The sequence below is a fragment of the Lithobates pipiens genome, unplaced genomic scaffold (assembly GCF_037356315.1).
Source record: "Lithobates pipiens isolate NorthernLeopardFrog02 unplaced genomic scaffold, aLitPip1_a1.2 Scaffold_16, whole genome shotgun sequence".
Lineage (NCBI taxonomy): Eukaryota > Metazoa > Chordata > Amphibia > Anura > Ranidae > Lithobates > Lithobates pipiens.
Genome location: NW_027507748.1, coordinates 541,534,349 through 541,547,759, shown reverse-complemented (window position 1 = coordinate 541,547,759; position 13,411 = coordinate 541,534,349). Strand labels below are relative to the sequence as shown.

Genomic DNA, 13,411 nt, shown 5'->3' with positions numbered 1-13,411 from the left:
TCACCAATGCTGGAGCGGGTGCTTGAGCGTTCAATGATGGCTCTCCGTCCTGGGTTATTAAGTAGTGAGCGCTTGGCTAAAGACAAGTCAGCTGTTACCCGAGTAATGGAGATCCTATAGAAGACATAATGAATATAACACACATTTAGTAGACTATAAATACATATATATTGTAATTTTATTCTTTCCTGTTGAGTTCCCCTATGGTTATATATTATAGTCCAAGAATAGGATTAAAAAGGGTTCTTAAAATACAGCGTATGATGTTTCTAAATCAAACTGAACAATAAACAAATACCATTTTGTAAACTCCATCTTGTTTTACTCTGACAGTCTCTGCCTAGCTTAACAGCCTGCCCTCCTATAATGCCTATCACATGGAAAAAATCCACTCTAGTTACTTTGTTGACATACACTATAACAGAAATTACTATTCTTGTTCTGTTATTGGATCATTAACTGCACTGACTGGTATATGACCAGTAGCTTCTCCCACTTAAATGTTCACACTCTCATTGTAAGTGGCATTTTGACCAGGCAAAAGCAATGCATCAGCAAAATAAGAATAATCTCATACTATGCAATTTAATAAGAAAAGACATCAGTAATGTAAAATCTTCTTGGTAAAAATAAAATACACCTTAATTTATACTTTAAAATGTCTGTGAACCAAGGAACATTTAATACCTTATTAAATTAATTTAGAATTTTACATGATTGGTACTTAATACCATTTTTTTTCCCTATTAACTGCCAAGTACTATTTAGTTGGGCATCTAAACAAACAAATATTTAAGAACTAATTGGATGAACAAGGATTCAGGGTTAAAACTACAGTTTATATACACAGTTTGAGGTTCCTAATGCACCAGAAATAATGATATTGTTTCCCAGTTATTTTCTGCCCAGTTATGCTAAGCTTAGCAGGAAGCGTAGCAGGGGCAGAGTACAGAAGGAACAGGGGGTGCAATATCAAAATAATAGAAAGAAACACCAAGCAAAAATGTTCAACGGTAGTAGAGTTAATCTGAATAGTAATGGGAGAGAGGGTGAAATAATGGTTCTGTGGCCAGGATGAAAAAAATGGTTACACCCCTTAGGAGTTATGAAAATGGAATAACAAGAATATTAATATTTGCATGTGTGCTCTGCATTTTCAGGCATGTTACAACGTGAAAATAAGCTTCTTTTTATAGACGGGTGTAGTGTTTTTAGAATGACGTGTCTCTATTACAGCATTTTACCAGAAGGTGTGGGAGACAGTGTCATACTTCTCCTTTGTGACATGCATTCAATAAAGTCAGGCTGCATGGGTTGTGCTGTCTCTATCAATTTCTTAGCAGAAGAAGATAGGCTTATATATCAGTAGCAATATATCATTCAGTTGAATACAGGATTATGTTAGGTGTAAACCCACTGACTTTTCTGCCTCACTGAGCACTAACAAATTTGTAACCAGCTGATTTAATGGAACACTTTTATTACTGCGAGATATTTGATGATAATTGTTCATTAAGGTTCATTAAGGAATGTCATCAATGATCCTTTATACTGAAACAATGTACCTTTTAGTGTTTCTAGAAATCACATGTCCTTTTGGTAATCAGTGTAACCAGTGACCTCATATTTGTCTGCCCAATAAAGTGAAATATGGGATGTATAGTTCTCCTTCAGATAGTTGCTCTGCACCCATGTACCCTAAGACTACACATCCCAGGGATCTTTGCATGAAGATTGCTGGGAGTAGCTATAAAAGACACGAGTTCCTGTCCAGAAGACATCAGAGCGATTTAGTCGTTGGGGAGAGGGCAAATTGCTCGACCTTTATCTTGTCATTACCACTATTACAGAAACATTTTGCACAGACATCTTTACCCCAAGAACACTTTACTGCACTGCTTGAACATCGTGCTCAGACACCTTTAGATCTTCACCACTAGGAATCAATTGCTTTCATTATACCCAAACGGATTACAGTTAACAAGCTCCAACTAGCCGGCGAAGAACATCAGATCTGCAATGTCAAACTCTTTTGCCATTACTTATAGGAAGGCCCCTATATTACTCTTTGCAGACACGCTCCCTTCATTAGGATAGCATAGGCTAGCTAGATTACATCTTCCTTGGTGTGGCAGCATAAGTAGTTAACTGAAACATCCACTAGGAGGTGACCTCTGATCAAAGAGAGTGCACATATATTTATATAATAGTGTTGTTGCTGAACCATTGTCTTGTGTAAAGTAAAATATTTCAGAACCCAATTATACTGAGTTGTTTGATTACTGCCACACAGTGCTACAAGGATGTCTGAACCCAGAGTGTCAGGTGGGTTGGAAGGTTCACTTGGTCATGGGGGTGCAGCTAATTCTCAGCAGTTCCCTAGGGGGCTGTGCTACACTACCGAAACAGTAATAACATTGATAAGTACATAAAAAATATAGTGGACATGAGAATATGGTACTGTGAAATCAGAGGGAATGATGAAAAAGTGGGAAAATATATGAATGAATGAATGAATGAAATACTTGTATAGCGCACAATGCGAACTGAATCGCCTCTAGGCGCTGTGGCGAGCTTTGATCGTCTGCTAAAAGAGGAAGGTCTTGAGTTTTTTCCTAAAAGCCAGGTGATTTTCTTCCAGGCGGATGTTGATATCCAACTTGATAATAAACTCCTCATGCCACATGACAACTGTTGTGTGCATTCATACTGCGTATGCCAAGCAATTACCTAAAGAACCTGTAGTATCAGGCCAAACATAATCTAGTATCTGGTTATTCGATAAATTTAATGCAGAAGGCTATAATGATGCACAATAGGTTGTAATCCATAGTTATTAGTTCAATTATTGAATAGCAAACTATTCATTAACTTTCATAAAAGCCAGATCACAATTGCCACCCTTTCTTGCACCAACCAGCCCAAGAACAGACTGCTGTCTGGTTGAAGCACTCAGAAAGCAAGATCCACAAACCTTAAATTTAGAGATGTTTAAAAGATAAGACTGTCTCACCTGCCGTCAAATCTGTGCTTCATGAAGTCAAAGAGGGCCTTCTGCATCATGTCTGTCACCTGGAAGAGGAAACAAAAATGCTGCTAGGTTTTTGCTAGTAACTGCACAATGGGTTCACAGATAACCAATCATCAGGTTAACCTTTAAGTCCAAAAAAAGGGTCATTTTAGCAGGCAGTCTACAGAGTGAAATTATGAAGACTGCAGTAAAGGGTTACAGGGCAGTCGCCAGTCTGAATTTAAATTAGCAAGACATTTGGAGAGTTGTCAGTTTATAATAGTATGCATTTTTGTGCCGCAGACTGCAGCTGCCATTTGGCTCAAAAGCCATGATTTCTTTTACATCAATATTTCCTGGAGTTAATTTCCTTGTCATAGTCTTAACTATTTCACTCACTGCAACAAAGACTAACTTACTATGGCACAAGTACTTTTTTTTTTAGTTGTGTTGTGTGGACAGCAAGCAGGTCCCATAGCATCCATACTGCAGCTAAGCATCACAGAACAGTGACATATTGAGCAGCCCCTTTCCCTTGACAGTGTGTGTCTGGAGTAGGAATGACCCGAACACCCCCCAATTTGGTTCACACCAGAACATACCGAACGGGCAAAAAATTCAGAACACACGAAAACTGTTAAATTCTATGGGACACGAACATGAAAAATCAAAAGTGCTAATTTTAAAGTGTTTGCATTTTATGCAAACTATTGTCATAAAAAGTGTTTGGGGACCCAGGTTCTGCCCCAGGGGACATGTACCAATGCAAAGAATTTTATTTTTAAAGCGGGTGTTTTTTCGGGAGCAGTGATTTTTTTAATGCTTAAAATGAAACAATAAAAATAAAATATTCCTTTAAATATCGTACCTGGGGGGGTGTCTATAGTATGCCTGTAAAGTGGTGCATTTTTCCCGTGTTTAGAACAGTACCGCAGCAAAATGTAATTTCGAAAGGAAAAATTGTAATTTAAAACCGATCGTGGCTGTAATGAATTTTGGGTCTTGGCAATATAGATAAAGCCCATTGAAAAAAGAGCATGGGTCCCCCCCCCCAGTCCATTGCCAGGCCCTTTGGGTCTGGTATGAATATTGAGGGGAACCCCAAACCAAAAAAAAATTGTGACCCCACGCCCTCTGACACCATGGGGAAGCCAGGGTTAAATTCTATATCAGACCTGAAGGGCCTGGTGTGGATTTTAGGAGGACACCCCACAAATTTTTATTTTTTTATTTTGGTTTGGGGTTCCCCTTAATATTCATACCAGACCCAAAGGGCCTGGTAATGGTTGGGTGGGGGGGGGGGGAACCCATGCTCTTTCTTTCAATGAGTTTTATCTATATTGCCGAGACCCGACAATTCATTATAGCCACGATCAATTCTAAATGACAAATTTTCCTTTAGAAATGTAATTTTGCTGTGGTATTTTTATACACTTTACAGGCATACTATCGACACCCCCCCAGGCACAATATTTAAAGGAATGTTTCATTTTTATTGTTTCACTTTAAGCATTTTAAAAAATCACTGCTCCCGAGAAAAAAGTTTTTTTTTTTTATTTGCATTGATACATGTCCCCTGAGATAGAACCCAGGTCCCCAAACACTTTTTATGACAATAACTTGCATATAAGCCTTTTAAATGAGCACTTTTGATTTTTCATGTTAGTGTCCCATAGACTTTAACGGTGTTCCGGCGGCTTTCAAATTTGCCGCAAGCACTGAATATTGTTCACATCGAACTTATGTTCGACTCGGACATCAGGCTCATCCCTAGTCTGGAGTATAAGTGTAGTAAGGGTGGTGGTTGCAACTGATATGTCCATTATCTAAGGTCTGTACAGATTATATAGCATGCATCAGCTATGAGCAGATCAACAGATGACCATTATGAATGTTAATACAGGTGCTGCCTGACTAATCTAGACTGAGTCCACTTGTTATTAGGAATCCTCTCATTCTCCAAAAAAAAAAAAAAAAAAAGCTGTGACTTTATCAGATCTTTCTCATTGCCTCTAATGAGTGCCAAAACAAGTCTCACATCAGTGTTCCCTAATGCAGTAATTAGGGTCTTTCCAGCAAAAAGCCAACTATTTTGCATAATTATGTGTTGTATAAGAGGCTGCAGAGTTGCTCATTCCTGTCACACATTATTACTTTCCCTGTGAACAAGACACCGGAATGAGGCCTGACTCAGCATACGTCTTTAATATTCAATTGTGTATTTAACTTTGTAGAAACACGGAGCTAAGTAAGTGGCATATGACAGATGACTTTCAATTAGTGAATTAACACAACAATAACCATGCACATTTTATTTAGTTTACGATTGTATCAGTTAAAATGTCAGCTTATCTACCACTGTCTTCTTCACTGCTCAACCTATGCTATCTGATATTATGGAGTCCTTTTATGAAACTGCGGTAAAATATCGCTATTCAGTTCTTAGGCATTCTCAGAGGAGATCGCTCTCCTCTGAGTGCCTGTTCATGATGATCTGTAGATCGCTTCTCATGTTGAGTTGAGAAGCGATCTACAAACGCCGGGAACTCCTGAGAACGGCTCCTCTCACTGTAATCTCACGTGATGTAGCGGGATTACAGTATGAGGAGGTGTAAAATACAAAAGTTGAACACAAATCAGCACACATTATTCCCCAACATATTAATAAAATAATACAGTTAAATTCCCCCTACACAATATACTTATATATTTAAATGTGAATGGTGTATAGTAAATGAATGTAATCCACAAATGTAATGCAGCTATACACCATTCATATAAATGTAAAATATTCATATAAATGTAAAATACTTTTATAATCATTAAAAAATAATTTTAATAAAGTATACAAGTATAAATATTTATTAATAAATTAAAATAAAATATATTTTATAATTGATAAACCCCCGTATAACTGTAATAGATCATGCCATGGGTAAAACCATATTTCAGTGTCTACAAAATTTTATTTACTAATAAATTTAAAATTATATAAAAATGACATTAATAATAGCATTTAAATGCAGGTAGAATAATATATATACATATATATATTTATATATATATATATGTATATATGTATATATAAAGAATCGTTAACAGTTATTTACAATACCTCACATTTTTGTAAATATTTTATTATATCTTTTCATATGACAACAATGAATAAAGTACACTTTGCTACAATGTAAAGTAGTGAGTATACAGCTTGTATAACAGTGTAAATTTACTGTCCCCTCAAAATAACTCAACACACAGCCGTTATTGTCTAAACTGCTGAAAACTAAAGTGAGTACACCCCTAATTGAAAATGTCCAAATTGGGCCCAAAGTGTCAATATTTTGTGTGGCTACCATTATTTTCCAGCACTGCCTTAACCCTCTTGGGCATGGAGCTCACCAGAGCTTCACAGGTTACCACTGGAGTCCCCCTCCACTCCTCCATGATGACATCACGGAGCTGGTGGATGTTAGAGACCTTGCTCTCCTCCACCTTCCATTTGAGGATACCCCACAGATGCGCAATAGGGTTTAGGTCTGGAGACATGCTTGGCCAGTCTATCACCTTTACCCTCAGCTTCTTTAGCAAGGCAGTGATCGTCTCGGAGGTGTGTTTGGTGTCGTTATCATGTTGGAATACTGCTCTGTGACCCAGTTTCCGAAGGGAGGGCATCGTGCTCTGCTTCAGTATGTCACAGTACATGTTGGCATTCATGGTTCCCTCAATAAACTGTAGCTCCCCAGTGCTGGCAGCACTAATGCGGTCCCAGACCATCACACTCCCATCACCATGCTTGACTGTAGGCAAGATACACTTGTCTTTGTACTCCTCACCTGGGTTCTGCCACACACGCTTGACACCATCTGAACCAAATAAGTTTATCTTGGTCTCATCAGACCACAGGACATGGTTCCAGTAATCCATGTCCTTAGTCTGCTTGTCTTCAGCAAACTGTGGGCTTTCTTGAGCATCATCTTTAGAAGAGGCTTCTTTCTGGGACAAAAGCCATGCAGACCAATTTGATGCAATTTGATGCAGTGTGCGGCGTATGGTATGAGCACTGAAAGGCTGACTCCCCCACCCCCTTCAACCTTTGCAGCAATGCTGGCAGCACTCATACGTCTATTTCCCAAAGACAACCTCTGGATATGACGGTGAGCCTGTTCTGAGTGGAACCTGTCCTGTTAAACCGCTGTATGGTCTTGGCCACTGTGCTGCAGCTCAGTTTACGAGTCTTGGAAATCATTTTATAGCCTAGGCCATCTTTATGTAGAGTAACAATTTATTTTTTTCACATCCTCAAAGAGTTTGTTGCCATGAATTGCCATATTGAACTTCCAGTGACCAGTATGAGAGAGTGAGAGCGATAACACACCTGCTTCCCATTCACATCTGAGACCTTGTAACACCAACAAGTCACATGACATTGGGAGGGAAAAAGGCTGATTGGGCTCAATTTGGACATTTTCACTTAGGGATGTATTCACTTTTGTTGCCAGAGGTTTAGACATTAATGGCTGTGTGTTGAGTTATTTTGAGGGGACAGCAAATGTACACTGTTATTCCAGCTGTACACTCACTACTTTACATTGTAGCAAAGTGTAATTTCTTCAGTGTTGTCACATGAAAAGAAGAAAATGTTTACAAAAATGTGAGGGGTGTACTCACTTTTGTGAGATACTGTAAATAGATAGAGAGAGTGGGAAAGAGACTGGCATCACAATTGTGCAATCACATGCATGTGACGCATTGCTGTGCATATCACATGCAATGTTTGTGCAATGTAAATTTAAATCATATTGCATTTGCACCAAAATGGTACAGGACCCTTTATTTGGTCTGTACTGGAATCGGATCGCATGAGTGTTCACACCCATGCGATACGATTCCTGCACCATTTCATCGTTCGCACTGCGATCTGTGAAATGATCTAGGGGTGTCATTAACTTTACATTGACACCAGCAATGGTGCGGAGATGTCAATGCAGGTGCGATGTGGAAACCCGCATAGAAATCATGCTGGTTCATGCATCGCACAAGCGTGAACCCAGCCAGAGACATGAACATCTAAAAAATAGATATAGATATCTAGATATAGATATCTAGATATCTAGATAGATATATATATCTAGTTAGATATATATATATATATATATATATATATATATATATATATATATATATACACACACATACACTATAGATTCCTATCCTGCTCGTTTTGGGGTGTGTAATGGTGGAAGATGTGCTCTGACTGTTCAGCCACTGGATGAAAGAAGAAAATCAAAAGACTTCCTTCTTTCTCCAGAATACTCAGCCAGCTTCACGCTTCTCTCTCTGATTCTCCACCTCTGAGATGGTGAATCAGAAAGTGAGAATTCTGTCACAGATCGCCAGTGAGGTGTCCCGAGATCGCACCTTCATACACTGGCCGTTTCTGTGATAGTCAGTTACAGATTCTCACTGTGCTGAGATAATCAGTGAAGAACATGTTCTCCGCTGATTACCTCAGTTTCATAAACTGGTAATGACCTGAGATCAGCTGTGAGACTTGGAATCGCAGCTGATCTCAGTTTCATAAAAGGACACCTATATCTGTAGTGATACGGTATAGATCCATGCCCATCTGTTTACTCTCCCAAATACTTGATACACAAAGATAATTAAGTAAAGTGACCACTTTTATAAAACACACAATAATGAACATGATTATTGTGTAAAAATTATCGCTATCCACATCAATTTCAGTTTAATTATTCTTGTAAGAGTCATAGACCAGGTAGGCTGAACACATAACTAAGAAACCTCCCTTTGCTTAGCTAAGCACTCCTAGATTCTTGGAGCTCTTCTGGGATTCAAATGTGATCTGAGACTGGCTGGAAGATAGAATACTGCCAGTATATACTAAATATTCCCAATAAACTCTTTCCAGTTAGATACAGTGCATTGAAAAAATATTCATAGCCATTGATATTTTCCAAATATAATACTTATTAATACTTATAATACAGATATAATACTGCCAGTATATACTAAATATTCCCAATAAACTCTTTCCAGTTAGATACAGTGCCTTGAAAAAATATTCATAGCCATTGATATTTTCCAAATTTTTTCATGTTTCAAATGTATTTTATTGGGATTTTATGTGCTAGACCAACACAAAGTGGCACATAATTGTGAAATGGAAAGAAAAATTATAAATTGTTTTCAAAATGTTTACAAATAAATATGTGAAAAGTGTGGTGTGCATTTGTATTCAGCCTCCCTGAATCAATACTTTGTAGAACCACCTTTCACTGCAATTACAGCTGCAAGTATTTTTGGGGATGTCTCTACCAGCTTTGCACATCTAGAGAGTGCAATTTTTGCCTATTCTTCTTTGCAATATAGCTTAAGCTCTGTCAAATTGGATGGAGAGCATCTGAACAGCAATTTTTAAGTCTTGACACAGATTCTCAATTGGATTTAGGTCTGGACTTTGACTGGACCATTCTAACACATGAATATTCTTTAATCTAACAGGTCTTGTTTTCTGGCTTTCCATTGTTTTTCACAGGTGATTTGACTAGTTTCACTGCCTTAGTAATTATTACAGCTGTTTCATCTGAGGAAAATCCTGAAAACATGACCTGTTGGGGTGCCTTGAGGACTGGAGTTGAGAAACACTGATCTAAACCATTCCATTGTAGCTTTGTCTGTATGTTTAGGGTCGTTGTCCTGCTGGAAGGTAAATCTCCGCCACAGTCTCAAATCTTTTGCAGGTTTTCTTCTAATATTTCCCTATATTTGGCTCCATCCATCTTCCCATTAGCTCTGACCAGCTTCCCTGTCCCTGCTGAAGAAAAGCTTCCCCACAACTAGATGCTGCCACTACCATATTTCACGGTGGAGATAGTGTGTTCAGGGTGATGAGCAGTGTTAGTTTTCCTCCAGACATAGCGTTTTGCTTTTAGGCCAAAAAGTTTAATTTTGGTCTCATCTGACCAGAGGACCTTCTTCCACAAGTTTGCCGTGTCCCCCACATTGGTTCCCTGCAAATTGCATACAGGACAGATTCTCCCACCTGAGCTGTGGATCTCTGCAGCTCCTCCAGAGTTACCATCCCTTAGCACCTCTTGGTTGCTTCCCTGATTAATGCTCTCCTTGCCTGGCCTGTCAGTTTAGGTGGACGGCTATGTCTTTGTAGTTTTGCAATTGTGCAATACTCTTTCCATTTTCGGGTGATTAATTAATTAGTGCTCCGTGTGATGTTCAAAGCTTGGGATATCTTTTTATAACCTGGCACTGCTTTAATTTTCCTCACAACTTTATCCCTGACCTGTCTGGTGTGTCCCTTGGCCTTCATGACGCAGTTTGTTCACAAAGGTTCTCTAACAAACCTTTGAGGTCTTCACAAAACAGCCGTATTTATACTGAAATTAAATTACACACAGATGGACTCTATTTAATAATTAGGTGACATCTGAAGGCAATTGGTTCCACTCAATTTTTAGTTAGGGGTATCAGAGTAAAGGGCACTGAATACAAATGCACACCACACTTACCATTTATCATTTTCATTCCACTTCACAATTATGTGCCACTTTGTGTTGGTCTATCACATAAAATCCTAATAAAATACATTTACGTTTTTGGTGTAACATGACAAAATGTGGAACATTTTAAGGGGTATGAAAACTTTTTAAAGGCACTGTATGCTTGGTAGAACTACCAGATGAACATCACAGTGGACACTTATATAAAATGCCCTAACCCCCTCAACTGCCACTTCTTGAACTGAAGAGCAGTTGTTTTACTCCACAATGCTTCCGAGCTGTAACTCTCCTATCTCTGTAACAAAGAACAAACACATTAATATATCAGAGAAGCCTAACTTTTGAGACTAACACCTATGTCCTCATCATTAATAATACCTTGCGGCCAATAGTGAACTGCAAACTTATCCAAAACATGAGCCTCTGCTTTTGGACCACCATGGCCTAGTGGTTGTTAAGTATGATTTAGAGCAAACAGAGGCATGTTATGCAAACAGCAGAGAAATCCAATTCAGGTCATCACAAAACCAAATGTATAAATATAAAAACAATAAAGGAATAATCTTAACTTAAGAATGTATCTTACATTTTGATGGCCATACACAAACAAGTGCTCATGCTAGTACATCCAAAACTGATATGATAGTGGTGGAAGCTAATAGGCCGAACCGCTCAATGGCATCTTGGAAATAGTTACTTTATAGTTACAGTTGCTGGTAAGGTTGACTGATGACACCAGTCCCATCCAGTTCAACCTGAGTTTGTGTGTGTGACTACTATTTTCCATAAATAAATGTAAAAAACTTTTAGGTATGTTTCTTAGCAAGTGCAATGTGAGAACTACAAGCACATAGTTATCCATCAGGCCATACCATCAGGGAGTAGTGCGATTAGTGTCAAATTTATTCTATAGCAGAACAACAACCCCAAACATACAGCCAATGTCATTAAGAACTATCTACAGTGTAAAGAAGAATAAGAAGTCCTGGAAGTGATGATTTGGCCCACACAGAGCCCTGATCTCAACATCATCAAGTCTGTCTGGGATTACATGACGAGACAAAAGTATTTGAGGCAGCCTACATCCACAGAAGATCTGTGGTTAATTCTCCAAGATGTTTGGAACAACCTACCTGCCGAGTTCCTTCAAAAACTGTGTGCAAGTGTACCTACAAGAATTGATGCTGGTTTGAAGGCAAAATATAGTCACACCAAAATATTGATTTGATTTAGATTTCCCTTTTGTTCCTTTACTTTGCATTTTGTAAACTGATAAAAAAAACTATTAAAATATATATTTTTGAAAGCATCTTACTTTGCAGATTTCTTCACACTTGCCTAAAACCTTTGCACAGCACTGTACATAAAGCTGAGCAACAAGGTGCATTAAATGATAACTAGCACGAAGGGCAAACATGTATAATACTGCAGCTTATCGATTTATTGATGTGGTGTCTGCATTAGTTTTCAGTTTTTAGGCTAAGAACATTTTCAACAAGTATAGAAAATACCTGTTGATTTTGCCCAAAAAGTTATATTCTTGCATCCTTCTGTGAGTGTAAAGGTATCTTTCCTATGTAAACTAATCCCAAAAACTATAATGGGAGATGAACAAAGGCAGACATATTTGAAATGCAGCCTGGGTAGCAACTATGGCTCCCTCCATTGATACAGCTGAGGAGTGAGTGTAGCCACCCAGGGAAAGGAAGTCTGTTATTTGCAGAATTACCTCATCTAAGGTCTGGTAAACTGCAATGTGCTAACAATTATGCCGTGTACACGCGGTCGGACTTTCCAGCAGAAAAGGTCAGACGGAATAATTTCATTGGATATTCCGATCATGTATGGGCTTCATCTGACTTTTTCTTTTCGAAAATTCTGACGGACCTAGAAATAGGAATTGATTCCGTCAGAAAGATTTAAAACATGTTCTATTGGGAAAACCGTTCGTCTGTATGCTGTTCCAACAGACCCAAAACGACGCAAGGGCAACTATTGGCTACTGGCTACTGAACTTCCTTTTCCTAGTCCCGTCATACGTGTTGTACGTCACCGCGTTCTGATGTGATCGTGTGTAGGCAAGTCTGTTTCAGTGGAACTCCGTCGGAAAAAACGACAAAGTTTATTCTGATGGAAAATCTGGTCGTGTGTACAAGGCATTCGCTTTGGGGTTTTAGATAGACTTTAGGAGTAGCTTTAGTTTTAAAAACAACTATTTAAGTGGTTTGAACTGTTTGAATTTTCCAGAGAACTAACAAATAAAGAATCTACACTGCTGGTAAATATATAAATGTTCTCCCCATCCTCTGGGTTTTACAGTTTCCACTTAAAATCCAAATACTTCCAGAGAGGTACATTAATTCAGTATTCTCTGTAAAGCACTACAGAATAAACATTATCGCTATGTAGATGAGTAAAACAAATTAATAAGAATACAGATTTTTTTTTCAAGAAGGCTCAAATGTACAGTATGCAATTGTGTAATCAGGCAAATATTGCTCTTTGTATAGCTATTATTAATTTTACTTGGGAAAATCAATGTACAGAGGCGGTATTCCTAATGTACAATCATTTTTTCTTGTACCGTAGGTAGAATTCTCATAGGAGATATAGAGAACCATATCTGCTGATACAGTGTATTTCTGGATTGCCAAAAAGTTTGCTGATGCTATGAAAACAGCACAAGCGCTAACTGGTGAAGCAGAATCTAGTTTTACATTCAGCCTTTTTTGTTTTATTTCTCTGTGAACCAGCATTTTATTATATATGGCACTCCAAAATGCCTTAACATTTAAGACAGCATACTATATACTTTCAGCTCTTTTAAATGATGCATTAAAACATTAGCTATTTTAGCCAATAC

The 13,411-nt window shown here is 38.2% G+C and overlaps 1 protein-coding gene across 4 annotated transcripts in view; it reads right to left on the bottom strand.

Annotated features, from left to right (window-relative positions):
• CACNB3 (calcium voltage-gated channel auxiliary subunit beta 3) overlaps positions 1 to 13,411 on the bottom strand; it is a 345,917-nt gene that overhangs the window by 28,836 nt on the left and 303,670 nt on the right. For all 4 annotated transcript variants that reach the window (XM_077483317.1, XM_077483318.1, XM_077483316.1 and 1 more), the window contains 2 exons: positions 3,014 to 3,072; positions 5 to 114 (listed from right to left, as the gene is read on the bottom strand). In XM_077483317.1, the coding sequence (XP_077339443.1) occupies positions 5 to 114; positions 3,014 to 3,072 (169 nt within the window). The remainder of the gene's footprint in view (positions 1 to 4; positions 115 to 3,013; positions 3,073 to 13,411) is intronic.